Genomic DNA, 26,320 nt, shown 5'->3' on the forward strand with positions numbered 1-26,320 from the left:
CTTCGGGTTGGTAAACTATTTTTTATTTCATATTCCTTTCTTAAGGACTGCCTGTCTTCCTTCCGGACTATTCTTGAATTCTCATGTTTGAGCAAAAAATATAGTTGTTACTCTATGGTACTATCATTTTAGATGCAGTTGTGATAAAAAATAAATAGCTGAAATAGGCAGATCTTCCTTTTACAATTTCACCTTTAAAGTAGCACTGAGTGTCAGTGAATGCAATGAGTAATACTAAATGAGGAGTATGGTGGTAATAATTAAATAACTGCATTGACCTATTTGGTTTAGGAGAATCCACCCTCAACATACAGGATTCTGAAGACTATCCACCTTCAAGATCACCATCATTTTCTACAGTTTCAGAGTTATCTGCCAATAATGGTAGGGTTTCACTCACATCATGTATGTCACATAGCCACAGTATATCACCTGGGGCAAGAAGGAAAAAAAATCTCCATCATCCAGAAACAACCATAGATAAGTTTGTGATAAGAACCAGCAGATTACAAAAAGAGGTAATTGATGAAAAAATTGCCCAGTTTATTTATGCAACAAACTCTCCTTTCTGGATGATTGAGAACCCACACTTCATTAACATGGTCCAGTCATTAAGACCAGGATTCAGTCCACCCAACAGAGCAGATGTCGCAGGCAAATTGCTGGATAAAGTGTATGAAAGAGAAATTGAGCAGCATGCAAAAGGTCTAGAGGGTAAAACTGTTAAACTGAGCTTTGATGGCTGGAGCAATGTCCGCAATGATCCTGTTGTATGTGCTTGTGTGACAACAGAAGAAGGGAATGTCTTCCTTACAGAAACAATTGATACATCAGGAAATGCACCCACAGCAGAATACTTACAAGAAGTAGCAGTAATGATGATACTAAACTGGGAGGAGTGGTAGATACGCTGGAGGGGAGGGATAGGATACAGAAGGACCTAGACAAATTGGAGGATTGGGCCAAAAGAAATCTGATGAGGTTCAATAAGGATAAGTGCAGGGTCCTGCACTTAGGACGGAAGAATCCAATGCACCGCTACAGACTAGGGACCGAATGGCTAGGCAGCAGTTCTGTGGAAAAGGACCTAGGGGTGACAGTGGACGAGAAGCTGGATATGAGTCAGCAGTGTGCCCTTGTTGCCAAGAAGGCCAATGGCATTTTGGGATGTATAAGTAGGGGCATAGCGAGCAGATCGAGGGACGTGATCGTTCCCCTCTATTCGACATTGGTGAGGCCTCATCTGGAGTACTGTGTCCAGTTTGGGCCCCACACTACAAGAAGGATGTGGATAAATTGGAGAGAGTCCAGCGAAGGGCAACAAAAATGATTAGGGGTCTGGAACACATGACTTATGAGGAGAGGCTGAGGGAGCTGGGATTGTTTAGTCTGCAGAAGAGAAGAATGAGGGGGGATTTGATAGCTGCTTTCAACTACCTGAAAGGGGGTTCCAAAGAGGATGGCTCTAGACTGTTCTCAATGGTAGCAGATGACAGAACGAGGAGTAATGGTCTCAAGTTGCAGTGGGGGAGGTTTAGATTGGATATTAGGAAAAACTTTTTCACTAAGAGGGTGGTGAAACACTGGAATGCGTTACCTAGGGAGGTGGTAGAATCTCCTTCCTTAGAGGTTTTTAAGGTCAGGCTTGACAAAGCCCTGGCTGGGATGATTTAACTGGGAATTGGTCCTGCTTCGAGCAGGGGGTTGGACTAGATGACCTTCTGGGGTCCCTTCCAACCCTGATATTCTATGATTCTATATTCTATAAAAACTATAACAAACTGTGAAAAAAAAATTCAAATGTCTAGTACACAGTTTGGTCAAAGACAATGCTGCAAATGTATCCAAGATGAGAAGAAATTATTTAGAAGAGAGTCCCAAGCTAATAACATACGGTTGCAGTGCTCATTTGATGCACCTCCTAGCCAAGGGAATGGCAAGGGAGAAAGCAGGCTGGCACTGTGGATACCTGGAAGTCTCTTATAGAACAAGCATTTGGGCACCAAAAGTCTGCATGAAGGAACTGATTCTGATTTGCACTAGGATATGGCTGAATACAAAAGTTACAAATTAGCTCATGTTCTCTCTCTGGAGAATGCTGTGGCAAAGCAGGGCATACAAGTCCGGTACGAGCTCAGCTCCAGCTCTTACGCTGCTTTGAAGTGCAACAGAAGCTCTGCCCTCAGGAGAAAGCTGCTCTTGTGCAGAATTCAGGTGCTCTACAGGCGAAAAGAAAAAAACAACCTACCCCTTCTTCCTTACCTTCTCACACAATGAAGGTGCATGTTAAAATCTTCTGACTAATTACCTGCTGGATAGCAGGTTGAGGGTTAAAATTAATCTCCTCCTTAGCGTTAAACGCGTTACAAGGTACAGATACAAAGCACAAATAAATTAGCACTCAGTACCAGAAGCTCCAGATGTGCCAGTACAAAAGGGACTGAAAATTAGTTCACATGCATAAAGTATTAGAGAATTAAAACATTAGCTATAACTAATACAATAGATCAGTACAGTCTATTACAGAACATTTTGATTAACACAAAACCAGCAGCAGTTTCAATTCTCACCTCCATCCATAGTATAGTCCCTCTGCTTAAGGACTCCTCTTGTCTAAGAGACATGAGAAAACTTGAAATCTCTGGAAGTGACACTTTCTCCTAAAGACATTATTTAAGCTTCATTAGTCCCCAACACACACACACATACACACTCTCCCACACACACGTAATATTTTAGTGTGAAACTGAGAAGAGTTTGCTTTCATCTGGCAAATGATTCAATAAGAAAATAATCTTTTCCCTCTCACCCTCAATTTATTACAGGGATGTGAACTTTCCGAAGAGATTAATTTTTGCCTTTTTTCAGTTCCTAACATAACTTAATCAGGACACACAGCTCATTTTCCTACAGTCTGATGTATCCATATTGAGATGTACACTGAAGGTGAATGAATGGCTTGAAGCGAGGTATTCACTGATGGCTTTTTTTCTTTTTAAGTGGGGGCAGGGTGTGTAAATGGACAACCTCAGTTATATTAATTTTAGATATTTAGAAGCCCTTGACTAATTCTTCTGTTTCTGCCTTTTCACAGGAAGCCCTGCTCAGGTCAGCTCATGGTCAGCCACAGCAAAATCTGAGACAGCAAAGAGAAAAGGTAAGCAGCTGTATTAGCAGACAAAAGAAAACAGGGTGGAGAATACAAAAGAGAACCTTTGATGTAGCTATCAGGCATAAGCAAGAGTAGTGTGCACTCCCCTTCCATTCAGTCACATGGACACCTCCATTCTCACTGATGATCATATGACATCCTTATGGCAAATACAGCAATTGCTTACTTGGAAATATATTAGGAAAGAAAGTAATTTTAGATTATTCTAAAGAGATTTAGAGGATTAAAAAAGGGCCAGCAACTATATGATAGTAAGTTCTCCAAATACCACTGGTTGGGAATTGATACTGAGCAGGAAATTGCTTATCACCTCACAGCTACGGTGGCAGGTAAATAATAAACAACAATGCATTGGTATTATTAATTAGTACTAGTCTTCACCATGTGCTATGCATTGTCCAAGCAAGAAGACATTCCCTACCCCAAAGAGTTTATAATCTAAAAGAGCAAGACACACATGAATGGTGGGAAAGAGGGATACAATCAAAGTATGTATTTATATCATGTAGGTTTTATATACATCAGGGTGTTTTTTTTAAATTAAAACATATAAATTGAACTCAATTACACCATCAGCCTATCCACTGTGAGATGGCCAATGTCTTGTAGGCTTCACAAAAGAAGTGAGTCCTGAGGAGAGGGCTTTATAAATCAGTTCAAGGAGAACACACACATTGCTGGTATAAGTGAAAAAGGCAGAGAAAGATTTGTCAGCGGGGTGAACAACAGGCAGTCAGAACTAGCATCACTTGATGGAAGAGGCAGGAGGATAATGCTATCAGAGACAAGAGCAGGTAAGGAACAGGAGCAGAGTCTTGAAGGTGAGGAGAAGCAGTTTCTACTTACATTTAGATTTCTTTTAAGTTTAATATTAACTCTGGATTTCCTGGGTTTCTATTGCTTTTTTTTTTGCAACAATTACAACATACCTGTAATACTTTTACCCTTAAGTTACTGATATGTATTCAGCCTTAACTGCAGTTAAATGTAGTTTTTATCCAGGAACTTTACTGAATTTCATCAAACAAGATAAAAGCATGAGTCCTTGTTTGATGTCAAGTTTGAAGTTTAAAAAGAAAGTTTATCCAAAGCACCAAAATCATTTGAAAATTTTTGAACCACATTTTATAGCTTAAAAGTGCCCAGACAAACTCTTGTGATATTATAGGGGAGAAAAAGGGGAAGGGTTTCCTTCTGGTTCAACACTAAGCATGAGAAATTTCAGTCCCACAAAATAATTTGAGAATTAGACAATTTATATTCAAGATTTTAAAATGAAAGTGATATTTTAACCTGACTATAAAGTCACCATGCTAACACTATAACTATAATTTTAAAATCTTTTATGTCATTTTGAAAGTCTCTTTAATATTAAATTTTCATTTTTAAAGAAGTGTTTGTATGGCACCTAAGAGCACAACAGGATCCTGAGCCCATGACTAGGGATTCTAAGCATTTCAGTAATACAAATATCATCATCAATAAAGTACTGCAAATGAAATGCGGAACAAAAAGGATCAAGTTGTTTCATATGAAAAAACAAAGTTAAAAGAATTACTAGTACAACTGAATACAGGAACTACATCACTCAAGCACATTTTTCAAATGGATATTGCCAAAACTACAAATTCAGTCAAATCAGCTACTCCAAGTTCTATTTGGCAGCACTTATATATAGCATCATCATCTCTGAAAAATAAAATATTACACTAGAAAAAAAAAAAGAGGAACTTACCACATCTGTCAAATGCATAGCTGTTTGAAGAAGAAAACACTGAGCAGCTCCCCGCAACAAAATTTGATGCGTGATCATAGTGCACTGCAGGACATCTCTGCAAACGGATAAATATGCACCTTAAATTATAAACAGATTTAGTAGCTCTTAAAATACATATTTACCAACTATATTTTAACTGAAGTTGTCAATATATTAAGAATGCAGAAGCACTCAGAATATGAGCTGCACTTTCTAAACATACAAGATGATATAATTCCTGCCCTGAAGAGCATACAATCGAAAACAAGATGGGTTATGATTCTAAATAAACACAAATAACTTTTGTTTAGTGACAATTAAGGTTGCATAAGGACAAACTCCACCAACTCAAAATCTGAAAAGCATGGAAATGAAAAGCTAAGGGAAGTCTCTATTCCATGTCACAGTCATATTGCCTACAATACTGTTGGTAAAACACTCCAACAATTCATAAGGCTTTCATTCACTTACATCTCTAACAGATATTGAAAAGCAATAGTACCCAGAATTCATTAAATTCTCATTCTATCACAAAACCTTAACAGCGATCTCAGATGCTCCTGTGCCACCAGATTGACATCTGCCTGTCACACATTCCATGCTTTTGGGAAATCACTCCCTTAACATTGCTGAGGTCATCGATAAGATTTTGTGCTAGAATTCAAAAGTTGATTATGTTGGGATAAGCATTGCTTTTCAGTATCTGTTGGAGACAGAAGCAAAACCCTTACAGCTTGATGGAGTGTTTATTATTATTATTAAGTGTTGCAGGCAATGTGAATGCCAGAGACTTTTCCCTTAGTTTTTCATTTTCATGTGTTTCAGATTTTGAGTTGGTTGAGTGTGTCCTGACACAACTCTAACCGTCACTAAACTAAGTTTTTTGTATTCATTTCCTAGTTCATTTTATACAAGGTTGGTGTACCTCAGTGGGCAGGTTCCAGGATCAAGCAAGGAAGAGGAGCTGACAAATGACTGAAATGTGAAATATCTGTATTTTGACACACACATCTTGAATAACCGCAGTTCCTGCACAAAGTGATTAACCTCTTCTTCTTCGAATAGTGTCCATATGGGTGCGCCATTTCAGATTATTTCCAAGCAATATCCCTAGATGGAAGAGGGAGCTTTGCAATAGTGCAGAATCAAGACAGTACTGCAGAACCAAAGTGTCACATCGGATCTGACTGCATGGATCAGAGAGTAATGTTTCAAAAACATATGTACTGAAGCCCATGTATCGGCCCTGCATACTTCAGACACAGGTACATTCTTTGTTAATGCCATAGATAGCACATTCAGCTAGATTGTAGGCACTATCACCCTTTGGAAGGGATGAATGCCCGCAGCATCATAACACGTGATAATACATCCAGATATCCATCTTGACAGTCTCTGAGTAGAGTTCGAGGACCATGCAGATCTATCCATGATGGAAATGAAGAGCCCAGGTGACTTCCTAAATTGCTTGGCCCTATTTAAGTAGAAGACCAATGCCCTTCTAACATCTAGGATATGTAAATTGGATTCCTGTAGAGAACTATGTGGCTTTGGGAATAACATTGGTAGATGAATGGATTAAGGTGGAATTCCGATATAACCTTAGGGGAGAATTTAGGGTGTAGATGTAAAGAGACCTTGTCCTTAAAGAACATCAGGGGGAGCAGGGGAGGATCTGCCATCAAGGCTCTAATCTACCTGACCCTACGGGCCAACATAATGGCTACTAAAAATGCTGTCTTCATAGATAAATGCAACGGAGAACAGCAAAAAGAAAAGGAGTACTTGTGGCACCTTAGAGACTAAAAAATGTATTTGAACATAGTGTGCTGTAGCTCACGAAAGCTTATGCTCAAATAAATTTGTTAGTCTCTAAAGGTGCCACAAGTACTCCTTTTCTTTTTGCGGATACAGACTAACACGGCTGCTACTCTGAAACAGAGAACAGGTTGCCACTGGTTTGAATGGTGGTCTCATAAGGTAACTGAGTACCAGGTTGAGGTCCCAGGTCAGGGTAGGGTCTCTAATCTGCAGGTTGTCACCTCCCAGACCCCTAATAAATGTAGACTAAACCAGATGGGCAAACATGAAGAAACCATCTACCGGAGAATGAATGGCTGATATTGCAGCCAAATGGACCTTAATAGAACTGATAACCCCAATTTTCATAGATCCAAAAGACAATCCAGGATGACTGAAAGTAGCACCAATTCAGGCAGGAGGGAGTGACAACAACATTAATGGAAGAATCTCTTCTATTTCTGCAGGTAAGTAGTGCAGGTTGATCTCTTTCTACTAACACTTGTACTTCCATAGAGCAGGAGGATTCTAACCACGTGAACTATCGGAGGAGCCATGCCCTGAAGTGGAGAACCACCGGTTGGGATGAAGCACAAAACCTGCATCCTATGACAGGTGACGAGGAATGGTTGGGAGCCTGAACGAGATTTGGACACATACGTGTAGATGGTAAGGGTGCCAACCATCTCTCAGCCAGGTTGGCACTATACTCATAATTCTGGCTGGGCCTGGTCTGATCTTGTTCATCACTCTTAGTATCAGCAGCATTGGAGAAACACATAGAAGAGACCTTTCTTCCAAGATAGAAGAAATGACATCTCCCAGACCCCCTCTTGAGCAGAAAAGAGGACACTTCCTGTTCCTGGAGGTGGTGAAGACATCCACTTCTGGCAGTCCCCATTTTTGGACTATGCTGTGGAGACCTTGGGTGTCTAGATCCCATTCGTAATCCTGTGAGAAGTGTATGCTGAGGAAATTGGCTGTGGTGGTCTGAATACCTGAGAGTGAAATTTGGATTTGATGAACTATGCACCAATTCCATAATTTTATGGCTTCGCCACAACAGGGAGGGAGATTTTGCTTGTTGATATAGAATGCATGATCTTGATTGATTTGCCTGTGATGAAGGATAGGAAATGAAAGCAAGAATTCCTGACAGCCCTATGCTTCAACAGATTGACATGGAGACTGGTTTCTTGAGTTGTCCATTTGCCCTGAGTTGTGAGGGTATGGAGATGGGCTCCCCATCCCAACAGTGATAAATCTGTTGTTAAAGTTACTGATGGGGCTGCGCTACAGAAAGGAATGCCTGCACAGACGTTGAGTTGATCCTCCCATAGTCTAAGGTGTTCCTCACGTGGCAAAGGAACTATCACCTGTCTACCCAAGGTGTCTTTGACTGGAGAACAGGTCATTCTGAGCCAACCCTGGAGGCAGCGGAGACACAGCTTTGTCTGATCGGTCACAAAGGTTCAAGCTGCCACGTGTCCCAGCTACCGAACACAGTTCCTCATAGATGATGCGTAGGGAGGCATGCAGCGTTAAGTGCCCCACACCCAGATTTCTGCTTGGCCTGCTGGGGTGCGAGGAAGAGGGGCTCTGTCCTCCGCTGCACCTGCCCCTGGCATGCTCAGCTCCTGTCCCTGGCAGCCAGGCCTGGGCAGGGTGCAGAAGGGGCGGGACCCGCCACTTCTCATGATGGCTGCTCCACGTTACTGCTCTGTGCAGAACAGCAGCTGCCTGAGAGAGAGCCTGGCTGGGGAGGTGGTGGCGGCAGCGGGCCACCCCCGGCATGGGCTCAGTTGCCAGGGACAGAGGCTGAGTGAGCTGGACACCAGTGAGCTGGAAAATTGTTGTTGATGGGGTCCCAGTATGGTCATTGGAAGGGCCTGTAGTACAGAAGTGGCGATGGCATGCAGGATTGGTTCCACCACCCTCAATAATGAGTCCAATATTCCCTATGACTTTCAAAGAACATGTTTCTGAAAGAATATATTGGACAACCATAAACAGAAATAGAGGAGGCTGACTGGAAATCACTTTCATCCTCCTCCATCTCATCCAATGGAGGAGCACATGTAGAAAACAGTAGAGAGTCTTGTGGTCCAGATGACAGTAGGCCAAAGATCGGGATCTTAGTACCCAGAGATTCTCAGTACCCACCAGGAGCAGGGACTCCGGTTCATCTGTTATTGAGAAATCCTGAGTATGTCTGAACTCCTGTGGTACTGACGCAGCATTCAAAGGCACAGTCACTGAAGCTGATAATTGATGTACTGAAATAGATGCCGACGGTGTCTAGCACCGCTGCTTAATCAGTGCTGAGGGTACCACATGCATGAGTACTGACAACTATGCTGAACTTGGTGGTGCCAGTCCAAAGTGTCTGTGCTCCCCTCCTTGCTGGTAGAAGGTACCCAGGCCCTCCTGGAGCCATGTCTCTCTCCTTTGTGCTCTGGAACTTTACGGTCCCACTAGTACTGGAGGAGGAGTCCTTCAACTTAATGGTACCAAGTCAAGAGGTTGAAGCTTCAGAGGCAGTGGATCTCACCTGGACCTTTTGGAGCTGGCTCCTTAAGCCCACTCCTCTTTGTGGAAGCCTTCCCCATCCTGGGGGGGGGTGGGAAGGGCTTGGGGGGGCAGGGGAGGGGGTCTCCCAACCTAACTCAGAAGCTGGCCAAAGGGCGCATTCCATCATTAGCAGTCTGTGTTTAATCTCCCTATTTTTCCTTGCCCTGGACTTGAGGGCCAGGCAGAAGTTGAACTACTGGGAGACATGGAACTCCCCTAAGCAATGGACACACTTTAAAGCCATTACTCACAGGTACAGCAGGAGAGACATCAGCTGAAACCTGGAGAGTCAGGCATTCCCTGCCTCAAAAAAACCTCTCTCTGAGGGGAAAGAGGAGTAAAACAATCCTCTCACTACTTATCTAACTCTAACTATCCTAACAACTAACTATAAAAACTATTTTACCCACTATAGAAATATCAGAAAAAAATCAATGCATGCTCAAGGCGGACATACTAGGGCTCCATCTCAGGCCAGAGCAGTTGAGAAGGAGCTGAGGGTGGTTTGCCCACATACCCCATACAGCCTCAGTATCTGGCACAAGGAGGCATAGGGCATCCATGCGGTCCAAATGGACACTGCTAACTGAAAATCTCTGATCAAGGGCTCATATGGCACATGCACACCTGAAATGGAGCGCCCTTAGGCACCCTATTTGAAGAATCCAGGGTTCTATCTCAGACTCTGGGAGAAGCATGAGGCTGAGCGGTTAGAGACTGGATGTGATTTGATTATCTGAAAGGCAATGCAGCCAAACAGCTAAGATCTGGGTCTACCACATTAGAATCCTATTCCTGCTATTAACTTATTTGCCAAATGCAGTGGCAGATCTTAATCGTCTACGTTCTAGGATCCACATTCATGCCTTTGGTCAACAATAAGAGTGGAGCTGCATGAGGCTCATGATTGTCTCTTGTCCAGCTCACAGAATTGCTCCTAGGTTATAGGGGTATTTGGTGGGTGGAGTGGCTGATTGACTTTCCTCTGTCTCTCTCACCCACCCACAGATTATTTCATCAAAGTGGATGTATTACATCATCAGTGCTAAATATAGTGGGTTCATCTTGGTGCATTTCTTTTTCCATTTATGGAGAAAAAGTGAAAAGTCATAACAAACACAAGCACAATGTATTTGTAATTGATACTGTATTAATCAGCACACAAGGAGCAGCACATGGAGCAAAGCAAAGAGCTCAATGTCTTAGATGTCCTGCAAAAGAGAATCTAAGAAAGATGAAACAATCCATTGAAAAACTTCAAAAAGGGATGATTTTGGAATTATTCTTCTCTCTGAATCAATCCAATTTTCAAACCAACAAGAAAAATGCGAATTGTACTCAAAATTTACAATCTAGGTTTTGGCCATGTTAATAAAAGTTTGAAGTGCCTGTTGAAATGAAAACTGATTTAATCTTAACTATAAATTCATGACCAATGCCTCCATAATTAATGATAATGTAATATTGCCATGAGTACTGCAAAAGAACCTTCTAATGTTAAACACATAGGTTAAAGGCACTATCCCCCACTGAAGAGCTCTCCAATTAAATCAAAACAACAGTTTCCCCTAAAAACTAAAAACTGCAGTCTATGAGTTAATTCACCCCCATTGGGTGGGTAGAAGTTGGACTGCAAATTTTATGCCCTCTAAGCAAGCGGATATAGCTTTACCCAAAGAGGGGAATTCACCCCTAAAACAGGGTAAGCACCATTTGAAATATTGCTTTCACTTGGAAGTTCGCCAGAGGAGAGTAGCTTTACATTCCAGAGAGTTCTCCGTAAAATCCTTAGTGGTAAAGGAAACCAGGAAATGCACTGAATTAGCACATCATTCTTGTGCCCTGACCATAACCCCTTCCCAGACAGCCTCACGTGCTGAGGGTTGTGGGAAGTAGTTGCAAAAACAGTGCTGTCAGGGCTTACAAAAGGGTTGTGCTTGCTGCTAAAATCTCTTAAGACAGACTTTCTACCACTAGACCTTGGCATATCCACTAGGGAACTAACCAAGACCAACATGGGAGAAAAATTTGCCACAAGTTTCAGTTTGTCCCTCACATTCACTTTAAATGTGTTCTTTAATCAGAATACTGTTGGCTACACGTGTTTAATGCTGCTTAATTTACTGCTGTGCTTATATTCTTAAATACCAGGAATATGCAAAAGAGCTTGCTTAAGAGGTCTCTTTACTGAGTCAAAGAGTCAAAGCCTCTGAAGAACATGAAAATTTGTACTAGTATGTATGCCGTGTAGTCATACCCATGTTGGTCCCAGGATATTAGAGAGAGACCACGTGGATGAGGCAATATCTTTTATTGGACCAACTTCTGTTGGTAAGAGAGACAAGCTTTCACAGCGCTCTTCTTCAGGTCTGGGAAACTAAGGCCATGTCAACACTAGCACTGTCCGCAAAACTTTTGTTGCTCAGGGGTGTGGGGAAAAAACAGCCACCTCAAGCGACAGTTTTGCCAGCATAAGCACCCGTCAACACACTCTCCCGTCAACATAGCTACCGCTGCTCATTGAGCTGGCTTTATTATGTCGACAGGAGAGCTCTCTCCTATCAACGTAATGCAGCTACTTGAGCAATCTTAGGGCTAGTCTACACTGACAGTGCTTTAACGTGCCTTGTGTGGTCGCAGCGCTGCTCTAAAAAACCACCTCCACGAGGGGCACGGCTCCCAGCACTGGGACACTGTTTACACTGGCGATTTACAGCGCTGCAACTTGCTGCGCTCAGGAGGGTATTTTTTCACATCCCTGAGCGAGAAAGTTGCAGCGCTGTTAACTGCCAGTCAGCTGTGCCACTGTAAGCTTGTAAGTGTAGACATGGCCTAACTCAAAGTGTCACTGCCAAATACAAGATCTGAACTGACTGTGTGGCATAAGCAGTTAACACATATTTCAAGGGACCATTCAAGGTAAAGTGCCCCATTAAACCCCTCTCCAGACACAGGGAGGAAAGGAAGAGCAGAGGGAGCAGCAGCTGGGAGAGGTTGTCAGTGGGTTCAGATTGTTGTAATAAGGCATAAATCCAATGTTTCTATTCGGTCCATGATTTTTAGTGTCTAGCAAAGCTATGAATTTAAGCTCCCAGGCTCATCTTTTGAAAGTGTTGTGCAGGTTTCCTTTGAGGATAAGGACTGACAGGTCAGATATAGAGTGATCGCTTTGTGAAAAGTGAAAACTTTTCTATTGGACCATAGTAGAAGAGAGTGGGGAAGGATAGAGAAAAAGTTTCTTTACAAGTTTAAGCTTTCAGTCTTTCGACTACATTTGATTATTTAAATTTTCCCAAAAAGAGTCAGTGCATTCCCCAGAACTGTTTTATTAGTCTCCCAGAACCTGTGCATAAGTAAGGGACATAAAACCGCTGAAGTGTGTTACCTTAGAGCATGAAGTCCTTCTGTACCCAGTGCTTTATATGATGGGATACATGCCAGTGCCATAGACAGAAACAAAATGGGAACAGCACACCAGTGCCTACTTGTCATCTTCTGAATAAACTTTAACAGGAAACTACCTTTAAATAAGAGCAAATCAAAAAAAAAAAATTATTTTGTAGGTGAGCTGAAATACTACAATATGGAAACTACTGTATTTTGAAAGAATATCTTGACTGAGAAAGTAAGATTTTCAATGCAAACTTCCATTTTGTATAGCCAGAATCCATTTAAATGATGGAGGTGCAGGGAGAGGAAAGAGTCCTGGTGCTTTCATGATAAAGATTCAGGCTCAGTCCTACACTGCTTGAGCAAGAAAGCCAAAATCAAGCCCTTAAACAGCAAGGATTATCTGCTACTATTTGGTTTCAATGTTAATATTTAATGTGGTTTTAAATGATCTATTTTATAACGGTTTCTAACTGACTGTGCAGTGCTACCAGCACTGCCACAGAAAGGACAGTAGCTTTTCAGGAAAACTGTGAACTGCACAAGCGTGAGACACTTCGTTTTAAATAAATACTTTTCCATCGACGGTTACTGAAATACAACTTCCTAGAAAAGCTTATTGAGCGTCCATTACTTCTCTTCTAACTATGTTACTGTGCGACAGGAAATTCAATATTTAATTTTTTTAAATGAAAGAATAAAAACTAGAGAAAACAAAATGGACTGCTTAACTGCGGAAAGATAAATTGCTTTCTAAAAATATTACATTTGGGCCCTTCCTCCTACCTCCTTTTCTCTTCATTTGCCTTCTCTCCCCCCTCTGATCTCCTTTCCCTATCTCCTTTTTCCTCTCAACAGGTCAGCAAGGCTCCTCCTTCTCCTGAAAATATCTGCCATACATTTGTAACACTGTTCCAGAACTGAATTTGGAAAGAAGATTTACCATGTGCAAGCAAACAAGAGAAACTAAAAACTCTAATATACAACGCTTACTGTGGAGACCAGACCCAGGGACTGTAGGAAGAGACTTGGAGGAAGAGAAATGGCTCAATCCTAGGTTCTGATTTTGAAATATGATCTGTGTGATCCAAGAGTGAGATTGGGGCCCATCCCACCGAAATCAATGAATACCAGATGTATTTGCCAATTACTTCAATAGAAGGACTGAGTATGAATCATAAAATCATAAAAATGCAGGGCTGGAAGAGATCTCAAGAGGAGGAAAGTTAGTCAGTGGGTTCTTAAGCATTTTTAAAGTATTTTTTCTTTTGTTTGCTTTTGATTTATTTCGACGTTCTTTCTTGTAAACTTCTGACGTTTTTGGTTCCTGCCAAAGGAAGCAAGAGGCTGAAGCGCTGTCTGCATTGCTGGAAAACAGCTTCAAAATTCTGAACCCAAAACCACTCAGAGCAGAAGAATTATCACAGAGACAACTGTACGTCTGAAGAACTGTCACTGAAAAATAACTCTACAGCAACTATACAAATCCCTGCATTATGATTGACCACTAAGACTGTAATCCAGAATCATATGCTGCATAGCTGAGAAATAACCATATGGTGTGTACACAGATCAGACACTTAGAACCAAAATGCCATCACTGAGAGAGAGGGGAAAGCTATTTCTCTGTTGTTCTCAGTGGGAATTACTGGGTGCGGAATATTTTTGTAAATCATAGAATTGTAGGACTGGAAGAGACCTCAAGAGGTCATCTAGTCCAGTTCCCTGCATCCATGGCAGGACTAAGTATTATTTAGACCAGAGGTTCTCAAACTGTGGTCCGCAGATAGTTCCCTCTAAGGTGCGCGCCTGGGCAACCGCACACAAGAGAATGAAGGGCCATCAACCTAATTAGTGGAGCCACGCCTGCCTGGACCCCGGAGAAGCAGCTCATGCAAGGTGAGGTGGTGGCCTTGGGGGGAATATGGGGTAAGCGGGAGGGGTATGTGTAGAATTTGGGATGTGCAGGACTGCAGAGGCCAGAGAAAGAGGCAACTTTCCCCAGCTCCAGGGCTGCAGCTGCCAGGGAAAGAGGGCCCTCCTTCCCAGCCTCAGCTCTGTGGCTGCTTTGGTGGGAGAGAGACCCCCACTCCTTCCCAGCCCCAGCTTCGGGGCTGCCACAGCAGGGGAGAGAGGACACATCCATCGCATTAGAAAGGTAAGATGATGGATATTAAAATATGAGTTGTGCGCTTTTATTTGTAGAACAAAAAAAACATTAATGATTAAGGTTTTTTTAAACATATAGTGCTTTTTATCCAAAGCACTTTACAATAGTTAGCAAACGGTACAAACAACATTTGGAAAGATCATTAAGTGGTCTGCCGAGACCCTCAGCAATTTTCAAGTGATCCACAAAAAAAAAAGTTTGAGAATCACTGATCTAAACCATCTCTGACAGATGTTTGTCTAACCTGCTCTTAAAAATCTCCAATGATGATGGAGATTCCACAACCTCCCTAAGCAATTTATTCCACGGCTTAACCATCCTGACAGTCAGGAATTTTTTCCTAATGTCCAACCTAAACCACCCTTGCTGCAATTTAAGCCCATTGCTTCTTGCCCTATCCTCGGAGGTTAAGGAGAACAATTTTTCACCCTCCTCCTTGTAACAACCTTTTATGTACTTGAAAACTTATGTCCCCCCTAAGTCTTCTCTTCTCCAGATTAAATAAACCCAATTTTTTCAATCTTTCCTCACAGGTCATGTTTTCTAGACCTTTAAATCACTTTTGTTGCTCTTTTCTGGACTTTTTCCAATTTGTCTACATCTTTCCTGAAATGTGGTGCCCAGAACTGGACACAATACTCCATTTGAGGCCTAATCAGCGCAGAGTAGAACAGAAGAATTACTTCTTGTGTCTTGCTTACAGAGATACTGAATCTCTGGAGGTTTTGTGCCTCTTCCTTGGCACCAATGACAGTGATCAAGCGCTGGAGTCAGACAATACAGGAGGAGCACTGTGGACCAATACTGACATACCCAGCGCCCACTCCAAACTGGACAGCTCCAGGAGAGGATGAGTGCCACCTCCACAAGAATACACTTAAGCTTGGCCGCTCTGTACTTTTTTAAGCAAGGCTTATAACCTTTGCAAATGTGACATTTGTCACTAACATGGGACTCCCCCAAGTGATTAAGGCAGCTGGGGTGTCGCTCACCGGCATTGGTTTGCTGAATGAACAACATGATTTAATCCCGGAGATGGAGGTACAGTTCCAGTCCTGCTCCCAGTACTGAAAGCTGAACCTGGCAGTCTAAGACCTAAATCTGAAATTTATAAGTAGCTAATTATCTTAACTACAGATTCCCTAAATTCTATGAAACTTCACTAAGCAAAACTGGATATATTTTACAAAGAATGAGAGAAGAATTTGGAGCGATTACAGCCTTACTACTGCAACAACCATCATGGCTGGTAAGAAGGAACTGAGAGGGGCCAGCTCCACCCTTTATACCTGCATGCAGCAGCAGAGGATGCTCAAGCCACCCTAACAGGTTCTGCTGAGGGAAAAAAAAATCTCCAGCAACCATGCATCGGGCATGCACTCACCTACAGTGAAATGGACATGTTCAGTCACTCAAAGAAATACTACTGCTCTTCCAAATTTGGTGTCTGCCCTGGTTGCCAAGTCAAAGAAATAATATTTCATGGAAGTCAGTGGGTTACTCCACATTGCAGCCTTGCAGTTTTCAGGGACTGGAAGGTTTCTGAGGCAGGCAATAGCTGCAGGCTATGCCCTGGTGGCATGTTCCTTGATACGCTGAGGGAAAGGTTCACCAGCCAACTGACAGCGGGTGGAAATGCACAGCATTTCCAACTGGATCATGCGACTGTTCCAGAGCATGACATGCCAAAATTACTGAAAGATAGACCAAGAGACCTGAATGTCAGGCCCATCTGCTTCAAGAGTTGCATACAGTCCAGGATCTTCAGAGGGTCAAATGGAGAATCTTTTCCACTTTGAGGAATAGGTCTTCCTGTGGACAAATCCCTAGTTTGTATGATAATTTTTTGAACCCGAAGAGAGGCATCTCTTCCAGTATTGCTAAAATAGCCAACACCCAAGCAGTCAGGTGTAATGACTGTGGATCTGAATGCATGATCTGATCTTAGCTCGAGATATGTCTGGGCAGGCTGGGAGATGAACAGGAGGTCATGCGGACATCTGCAGGAGTTCTGACACCCAAAATTGTCTCAGGGGCTATTAGGATAACTGTAGCTTTGTCCCTCCTGACTTCGAAGTTATCTTGAGGAGAAGGGAAAGTGGTGGGAAGGCATAGAGTGCTCAAGACTACCGGAGGAGAAAGATGTCTGGCAAGGAACCTGGGTTCACATCTCTTCTGGAGCGGAACTTCGGGCATTTGGTGTTGTCCTCTGTCAATTCTATTATGGGGGTCATCCACTGGCAGAATATGATGAACTTCATAGCCCATTCACGGCTAGTCACTGCATGCTTGCTTAGAAAGCCAGCAAGTCATTACTGATCCCCAAGAGCTGTACTGCCAGTGGGGTTATCCCATGTTGATGACACCCCTTCTAGAGCTTGATGGCTTTCTTGTCAAAGAGAGGATGATCAGGTACCTCCCTGTTTGTAAATATAGGGCATAGGTGATATGTTGTATATGAGAATCCAAACTGTAGAGCTCCCCAGACCTGGCAGGAATGCTTCGCAGGCTAGTCTGATGACCCTCAGCTCCAGGATGTTCATGTATAGTCTTAAGTCATTTTAAAACCAGGTACCTTGCATCTGTAGTTGGTTCAGGTAAGCACCCCAACCTGTCCCTGAAGCATCTGTGATAACAGTCGTAGCTGGGAGGGGACAGAGAATGGCCCCTTTTTTATATACATACACTGGGTCCAGTCCTCAAATAGTATCTAGAAGGGCTGGGGGTGCCACTGTGACCCTTTGGTACCTGTGGTATCTGGACAGGGCATACATGGACCTCAACGTAGCTGCATGGGCGAATGGCACTCAATCAAAGCTCCTATGAATTCTATCATCTGTGATAGTGGGAGGAACAATTTTTTGTAGTTTAAGCTTAATCCTGGTTGGGAGAAAAGGATGTATTCCAAGGCTGTCCCCACTGGTACCTACCTCTGATCAGCCAACCGGGCAGACAGGAAATAGACATCATACCCTACCTCCTTAAATGTACCTACTACCAGACATTTTGTAAACACTTCTGGTGCCACTGAGAGTTGGTCAGGACCCACTGAGAGTCTAAGGTACTTCCTGTGCGCTAGATGGATTGCTTTATGGAAGTATGCATCCTATAAGTTGAGAGCCATGAATCAGTCTTGAGCTTGGAGACAAAATGATGGAAACAAGCATTACCTGAGATGCCATATGTATTTGCTAAGGCTTCTCATGTCTAGGTTAGGACAAAGACCCCCTTTCTTCTTTGGAATGAGATAATACTGGGAACAGAAGCCTCTTCTCCTGAACACTACTGGTACCACCTCTGTGGCTACCAGACAAAGCAATGAGGCCACTTCTGTTTGTAGTAGGCTATCTTAAGGAAGACACAGACAATGTCCTCTAACACCCATCTGACTGATGTCAAGGCAGACTATGTCTCGTAGAATAGAGTGAGGCAGTTTCTGAAGATGGCATTCTCTAGACTGGATCTGATGAGACTCTCACCTCATCACATCTGCTGACAAATCATAGGTGTAGGTCCTGTTGCTGATGAAGAGGAAGAATGATGCCCCTGTTGTATCTCGGATGTTTCTTAGCTTGATAGTCTGAGGTGGTAGGCAGTGTATGCTGTCTTGGTTGAGGCTGAGAACAATAGGTCTTGAGATATGAAGCAGGGGTTTTAATCACCAGAACGTGTAGGGTAGCTTTTGAGTTCTTTATGGAGTGAAGAGCACAGTCAGTCTGATTACTGAACAGCTCTGAGACCTCTAAAGGCAAGTCCTCAATTATGGCCTATACCTCTCCTGAGATGCCCGTTGCTTGAAGCCACAATGCCTGTCAAATAGTTACCAGAGTTGGCCATACACCTGGCCATGGTGTCTCAGACATCCATCACTATCCTGGACACCAGCTGGCCCTGCTTAATAATGTCCTTAAGGTCCTCTCTCCTGCCATGAGAGCTTACATTGACCTAACTACCTCAGTGTACAAGCTACAGTCTTGCTCCTGCCGACGTAAGTGCCCTACTACACCAACATAATTACTCCACCTCCACGAGAGGCATAGGGCTTATGTTGGTGTAGTTAGAGTGACAGAGTGTCCATGTAGACACTGCATTACTTACATCAGCTGTTGGCTGCTTGGAGTCAGACTGCACCCGTCTGGCTCCACGCTGGATCCTGGGTGCTGCCTGGGTCAAAGATCCTGGGTGCTGCCCAGGCAGCTGCCCCACTCCCAGCGGGGACGCGAGAGGGTGGTGGGGGTCGCAGCCAGCCGGGAGCCCAGCAGGCAGCTGTGCTCCCAGCAGAGTACTGAGAGTCGGGGGGAGAGGGGAGGAAGAGCTGGCGTGGAGCAGTGAGCTGAGAGCCCATGAAGCAGCCAGGCTCCTGGCAGGGTCCTGTGAGCAGAGCTGAGACTGGGCTCTCAGCTCCCCACACTGCCCCTCTTAGGTCAGTGGAAGCGCTCCTGGTGAGGACGCACACCACCAACCAAAGGAGGATAGTTTGGACGTGAACCACCACAGTAATTATTCCGGTGGCTGTAAGTCAATCTAACATAGGCTGACTTAAGTTTTTAGTGTATACGTGCCCTAAGTATACCTAGATCATCCCTGACAGATGTTTTTCTAACCAGTTCCTAAAAATTTCCAATGATTAGGATTCCACAACTTCCCTAGTTAACCTGTTTCAGAGCGTAAATACCCTTATAGTTAGAAAAAATCTCCTATTATCTAACCTAAATCTTCCTTGCTACAGACTAAGCCAATTACTTCTTGTCCCACCCTCAATGGACATGGAACCTATTGATCACCATCTGCTTTATAACAAAACTTTTATATATTTGAAGATCATTACATCCTCCCCCAGACTTCTCCAGAGTACACATGCCCAATTCTTTCAATCTTTCCTCATAGGTCATGTTTTCTTAACCTTTTATTTTTGTTGCTCTTCTCTGGACTCTCTCCAATCTGTCCACATCTTTACACTCGCCGAGTCCTCACCAGTGCCATTAGAGCAGATCAGTTACCTCCCATCTCTTACATATGACACACCTTTTCATACATCAGAAAGTGACATTTGCCTTTTATGCAACAGCATTACATTGTAGATGAACATTCAATTTATGATCCGCTATTACCCTCAGATCCTTTTCTGCAGTACTACTGCCCATTCAATTATTCCCCAATTTTGTACTTGTGCATTTGATTTTTCCTACCTAAGTGTCGTGCTTTGCATTTGTCTTTATTGAATTTCATCTTACTGAGGTCAGATCAATTCTCCACTTTATCATGATCATTTTGAATTTTAATTCTGTCCTCTAAAGTGCTTGCAACCCTTCCCAGCTGTGTGTCATCCATTAACTTTATGAATGTACTCTCTGCTCCATCATCCAAGTCATTAATGACAATGAATAATACAGATGCAGGACAGACTCCTGCAAGACCCCAATTGAGGAATCCTCCCAGTTTGACAGTGAACCATTGAAAACTGTTCTTTGAGTACATTTTTGTCAATCAGCTGTGCACCCACCCAATAGTATTTTCATCTAGAACATAGTTCCCTTGGTTGCTTTAGAGAATGTCTTGTGGGACTATGTCAAAAGCCTTTCTAAAGTCACCTGGCAACAAAGATGAGAGATCCCTTGGTGGCAAGATGGGGCACTGATATTGATCTGCACCTGGATCTGGCTCCTCCTGATATTCAGACATCAGTGGCCTGGTCACGGATGCCACTGGGGAAACAGACTTTTCTCAATTATGAAGGCTTGTTTCTCAATGCCTGCAATGAAGAGTAGACTTCCTCTAGAGGCAGCACCAACATGAAAGGTGCTCTCAGCTCTAAGGTCCATACTGGTGCTGGTAGGTGTTTCAGCACCGATAACGGACCTGGTTTTTCCCTAGTCTCATGCTCAGAGGCCAGAGTCAACACCAAAGAGAACACTGTCGGAGCACCAGGATTAGTTCCAGAGGAGTCTGCTGTGTCACAGTTTGCTCCCTCTCTCTGGTCCTTGACACTCTGTGGGGTATGAAGAACTTCTCTCTGAAGGCCTTGCTGTCTGTCCTTCTGGGAGGACACAGATCTCCTTCTTGTGCTTCTGCCTTAGAGCTTGGAGCAGCCTCTTTCAGTGCCTGACATCAACATGGGAGTTGTTGAGGTCAGCTTCTTTCCTTGGCACTCTTTTTTGCCCCAGTCTTAGGCGATGCCTGACTGCTCAGTGGGTCACTTGATAACACTGGTTTGTTCACTAGTAGGATTTTGGAACTTGGTTTCCTTTATGAACCGTTCCAAAAGGTGGCGTTTCAGCCTTGTCTTGTGCAACTTGCACATCCATATTGATCATCTGTTTAGAATGTGCAATTCACCCAGAGAACAGAGATACCCACTGCATCCATCCTTCAGAGGGAATAGTCCATTGCAGGATGGACAGGACTTGAAACCTGCAGGTTTCAAGTGCAACATGTTGATGAACCCTGTTAGGTCGGGGGTAAAAGGTCTGTACATGGGTAGGGAGGGGGGATAGATGTACAGAGAAGGGGCATATAGGGTCTCACCAGCAAAATTTGGTCCAGGCGGGTCAGCTCAGATCATGGCAGTTGAAAACAAGAGATAAACGGTTCTGAAGAAGTTAGTCTGAGCTACAAACTAGCAACTTCCGGCTCTGTCTTGCTGGCACAGTTAGTAAAAGAGAACTGAAGAGACGTTGCGACTGTTCTTCCTTTGATGCCCTCACATGGGAGCACAAGGAAGCACAGGGCACATGCACAGCTCCAACAGATACACTTGCTCAAAAATTTGAGGTCTCATGTGCACTGGGCACACATGCACCTACAGTGGGATCCACCCTGACACATACTCAAAGAAGAAGACATTTTTGTATGTAAACATTTTAAAAACCAGAGATAGACAGACGATGGAGAACTCTTGTGATTCAGTCTATGACAGGTGCAGTACACTAGCAGGGAGAGAACACACTTGTAAACATTTACATTAGATACTGGAAATGGATCCATTACCCTTACTTCCCTTATCTTTCGAAAGAAAAAAATAATTAAAACATACTTTTTTCTTCTTCTGGAAGGAGTGTGAGGTAAGTAGACAAAAACTTCTGTAACTTCATCCCTAAAGGAGGACAAGCTCCTATCAACTGGCCTGGTGACCTGTTTTTAATCAAACATAAAATTAACTTTATGCACATTAACTGCACTTTATAAAGAGGGATCTCAAAGCCCCTTATAAAACAAATTAATCAAAAACATTACCTAATTGTCTAACTCATTAGAATACAAACAGCCAATCAAAGTAAAGTGTTTCAATATGAAGAATTGGGGGAGAGGGGGATTTTTTTTTTTAAGTACTTCTGATACTTTTAAAGGGTATTGAAAATGTAAATATTGAAACTGAAATACAGCAATTGCCATGATGAATCAGAACTGTGGTCCATCTAGTCCAGTCTCCTATCTCTGACAGCATCAGATGATTCCCAGATAGATACAAGAAACCCTGCAGTACCAGATGTGGGATAATGTAATCCCAATGCAGGTTTCATCTTAATCCCTAAAAGTTCAGGTTTAAGACCTGAAACATGAGGTTTTATATCCTTTCCAAAATGTATCAGCATTAACTATTTATGACTCTGGATATTCTTGGTATCCATATAAATGTCCAATCTCTGTCTATTTCTCTAACTTTTTAAAACACACCTATATCCACTCATCCAGTGCTCTGAGTGCCGATCCCACATGTTAAAAACTACAAGAAAAATATAGGTTTCAGAGTAACAGCCGTGTTAGTCTGTATTCGCAAAAAGAAAAGGAGTACTTGTGGCACCTTACAGACTAACAAATTTATTTGAGCATAAGCTTTCGTGAGCTACAGCTCACTTCCACAGATGCATACTGTGTGATACATGGTCTGTGTGTATAAAAACATCTTCTGTATTTTCCACAGTATGCATCTGTGGAAGTGAGCTGTAGCTCACGAAAGCTTATGCTCAAATAAATTGGTTAGTCTCTAAGGTGCCACAAGTCCTCCTTTTCTTTTTACGAAAAATATACACTGCTGTTGCAGCCATGTTGGTCCCAGGATATTAAAGAGACAAGGTGGGTGAAGTAATCTCTTTTTATTGGACCAACTTCTGTTGGTGAGAGAGACCATAAAAAATATTACCTCGTCCACCTCGTCTCTCAGAAAAATACAGACAAAAAAGACTGCCCATAATATTTCCACCTCAACTCCTTCCCTGAACAGCCTTGACAAAGAGGGGAACAAGATGGGCTTTGCAGAGTGCTCAGAAGGCAAACAAATCCAACCTCTGGCAGACCAAGGAGAGGTGGAGCAATCTCCAAAACTGAGGATCTTTCATATAGAATGCATGGACAGCAGTTCCCTCTTATTTATATCAAGGGAGATCCAGATAGAATGCCTCTGTTGATCTCAGTTACGACAGAATATCGTAAGAAGAGAGGCAAGCTCTCGGGTAATAAGGTTCCAAACCATTTACACTTTATGGGTTAAAAACAGCACCTTGAATTCTACACAGAAACATACCGAAAGTCAGCGGAGATCATGGAGATAATGTGCTCCCAACATGCAACTCCACTTAATAAGCAGGCTACAGCATTTTGCACTACCTTCATCTTCTGAATATCCCAATACAGCTCCATGCATGACACATTATAGCAATCTAATCTTGAAGTGACAAAGGCATAGATTTTTGTGGCAAGGGCCGTAGCAGAGAGAAAAGGTCACACTCTTCTTGCCAGGTGCAGAAAAACACTGTTGGTTTCAGCCCCAACCTGGGCATCCAGGAGCAGTTGGATCCAATGCTACCCCGAAACTGCACGTGTTTTACAAATGGTGGTTACATGTCCTTTATGAAGGGCACAGATGTAAGTTCTACCAACTCTTCCAGCTGCTCTCCCCAACCCACCAACACTATCTCAGGGCTGGTCTGCACTACAGAGTTAGGGTGGCTTAACTACATCGCTCAGGGCTGTGAAAAATTTCATACCCTGTGCTACGTAATTAAGCTGTAATTAAGTCCCAGTGTACACACAGCTAGGCCAACTAGTGTAGACATCCTAGGTCTATTCCGGTTTGAGTTTGAACAGTCAGTCAACCAATACTTATCCAAACTCCAGGTTCACCTAGGGCATTCAAAAATTAATTCTGCTGTTCTGGCTGGGTCGGATGTGATAGAAACCTAGAGCTGGATGTCATCAGCATACCAAGTGCACGACAACCCACGTCTCCTCACTACCCATTCTAGCAGACTCAAATACACATTGAACAAAAGGGGTCACCATAGATTCTTGGCCTCCAAGATATCCTGTAACAAAGCGTTTCAAAGTCTAATTACATAGAAATGTTATCAGTTTTGAATTTGCCACCTTTTGACTTCATTGACTGCTCCCTTGTTCTTGTGCTGTGAGACACAGAGAACAGAAGCTTCCTATCTTCACTATATTATTTTATATACTTTTATCATATCTACACTTATATTTCTCCTTTCTAAGATAAACAACCCCAATCTTTTCAATCTCTCTTCACATTAGAATTTTTCAATGCCCTTTTTATCACCCTCTCTGAACCCTCTACTTTTGCTGCATCCCTTCCGAGATAGGGTGGCCAGAACTACACACTTATTCCCAATGAGGATGTACCAATACCATTTATATAAGGATATTATTATGTTTTTCATATTATTCCTCATTTGTTCCTTATGCATTCTAACACTGTTTGCTTTTTAGACCACAGCTACACACCACGCCAAAGCCTTCACCGAGCTGTCCACAGTGATGCCAATTTTTTTTTTTAAGTTGATACAGTTCGTTTTAGAACCCTATGAGATGTATAGTTAATTATTTTTTTCTCCTTGGGTGTGTATCACTTTGCATTTATGAACACTGAATTTCACTTGACATGTTGCCCATTCATCTAGATTGGTCCATTCCTTCTGAATTTCCTCCAGGCCTTCTTTAGATTTGATTAAGCTAAATAACTTTGTGTCTTCTGTAAATTTTGCTACCCAACTGCTCGTTCATCCCCTTTTCCAGACCATTAATAAATACAGTAAACAATATCAGACTCAATAAAGAACCTTGAGGCATCCTACTATTAAACTTCTGCAAGGATGAAAACTGAACATTTATTCCTATGCTTTGTTCCCTTCTCTTAGCCAGTTTTTGATCCATAAAATTTTTTTGCCTCTCACCCATGACAAAGTAAGTTTCTGGAGAAGCTTCTTGTCCAAGACCTTTTGAAAGTATAAAAAATTATGTCAACTGGTTCCCCTTGCTTGACTGACAAGTTTAAAGTGATATCAACCAATATCTTATGTCAAATGTAATGGCCCATTGTTCAATACTTACTAAACTAAATAACCAATGGTTTACCTGCCATAGAGAGAACTTTCTGAAAGTGCATCCATTAACGGTCCGATAATAAACTGGAGAGAGAAAAATTAAATTTACATTAAAACCATTTTATACACATTTATACATTTTACATTTTATACACGCACTAAGTAGATTTTACTTGTGATAAACAAGATAGAGAAAGGGTTCCTACTAATGAGAGAGACTTTTATCATTACTAACCTACAGCAGCAGAGGATTAAGCAATGAGCTTTGTACAGTCAGTCATTTTTGCTAGAACAACACTAATAGAGCAGTGGTTTGCCTATTTGGTACAGAAGTTGGGCTATTGAGGAGAGGAAGGAAACTGATTCAAGGAACAAGAAAGGCATTAATATTAGTTGCACATGGAAGTTGAAAGGAGGAAGAGAGTGAGTCTTCACTGATCACTAGTAAAAACAGTCAACTTTAAAAAACAAACAAACAAGAACACACACAACTGTTCCTCGCTACTGCATAAGTAGGGCCCTACCAAATTCGTGGATTGTTTTAAAAAGTGCATCATGGGCTGTGAAATCTGATCTCCGCCATGAAATCTGGCTATTGTAGGGGAGACCAGATTTCACAGAGTTGGGCGGCTGGACAGCAACAGCTTCCGGTCATCAGCAGTGCTTTACTTCTGCGCTGCTGCTGGCGGTGGTGCTGCCTTCAGAGCAGGGCGCCCGGCTCCTAAGGCAGCAGCAAAGAAGAAGTAAGGGTGGCAATACCACGACCCCCCTACCATAGCCTTGCGACAGCCCCACGAGCCCCCTTGTGGGCTGTGACCCCTATGGTTACAATACCATGAAATTTCAGATTTAAACATCTGAAACCATTACATTTATTATTTTTAAAATCCTATGACAGTGAAATTGACCAAAATGGACCATGAATTTGGTAGGGTCCTATTCATAAGTAACCTTTAAGAGTACTATAACTGAAAAAGAAAAAAAAAATTCACTTTGTACATTTCACAACACTTTGTATATAGTCAGTTCCTCTACTGCAATCCATTCCCATTTGGGTCTGTTTTGCATAAAACAAAAAGGAAGAAAACTATTTTTTACAAAACAAGAAAAAAAAAAAAGATTAG

At 42.5% G+C, this 26,320-nt stretch overlaps 1 protein-coding gene across 5 annotated transcripts in view; it reads right to left on the bottom strand.

Annotated features, from left to right (window-relative positions):
* The window catches only part of TARBP1 (tRNA guanosine 2 -O-methyltransferase TARBP1), a 104,553-nt gene that overhangs the window by 66,157 nt on the left and 12,076 nt on the right, over positions 1 to 26,320 (bottom strand). For all 5 annotated transcript variants that reach the window (XR_012667730.1, XR_007355724.2, XM_048843837.2 and 2 more), the window contains exons 5-9: positions 25,228 to 25,280; positions 21,893 to 21,990; positions 12,685 to 12,820; positions 4,908 to 5,004; positions 2,571 to 2,660 (exon numbers count right to left, since the gene is read on the bottom strand). Coding sequence is in view for 3 of the 5 variants with exons in the window: in XM_048843837.2 (XP_048699794.2) it covers positions 2,571 to 2,660; positions 4,908 to 5,004; positions 12,685 to 12,820; positions 21,893 to 21,990; positions 25,228 to 25,280 (474 nt within the window). In the remaining 2 variants the exon portion in view is untranslated. The remainder of the gene's footprint in view (positions 1 to 2,570; positions 2,661 to 4,907; positions 5,005 to 12,684; positions 12,821 to 21,892; positions 21,991 to 25,227; positions 25,281 to 26,320) is intronic.

Source organism: Caretta caretta, chromosome 3, assembly GCF_965140235.1.
Source record: "Caretta caretta isolate rCarCar2 chromosome 3, rCarCar1.hap1, whole genome shotgun sequence".
Classification (NCBI taxonomy): Eukaryota; Metazoa; Chordata; order Testudines; family Cheloniidae; genus Caretta; species Caretta caretta.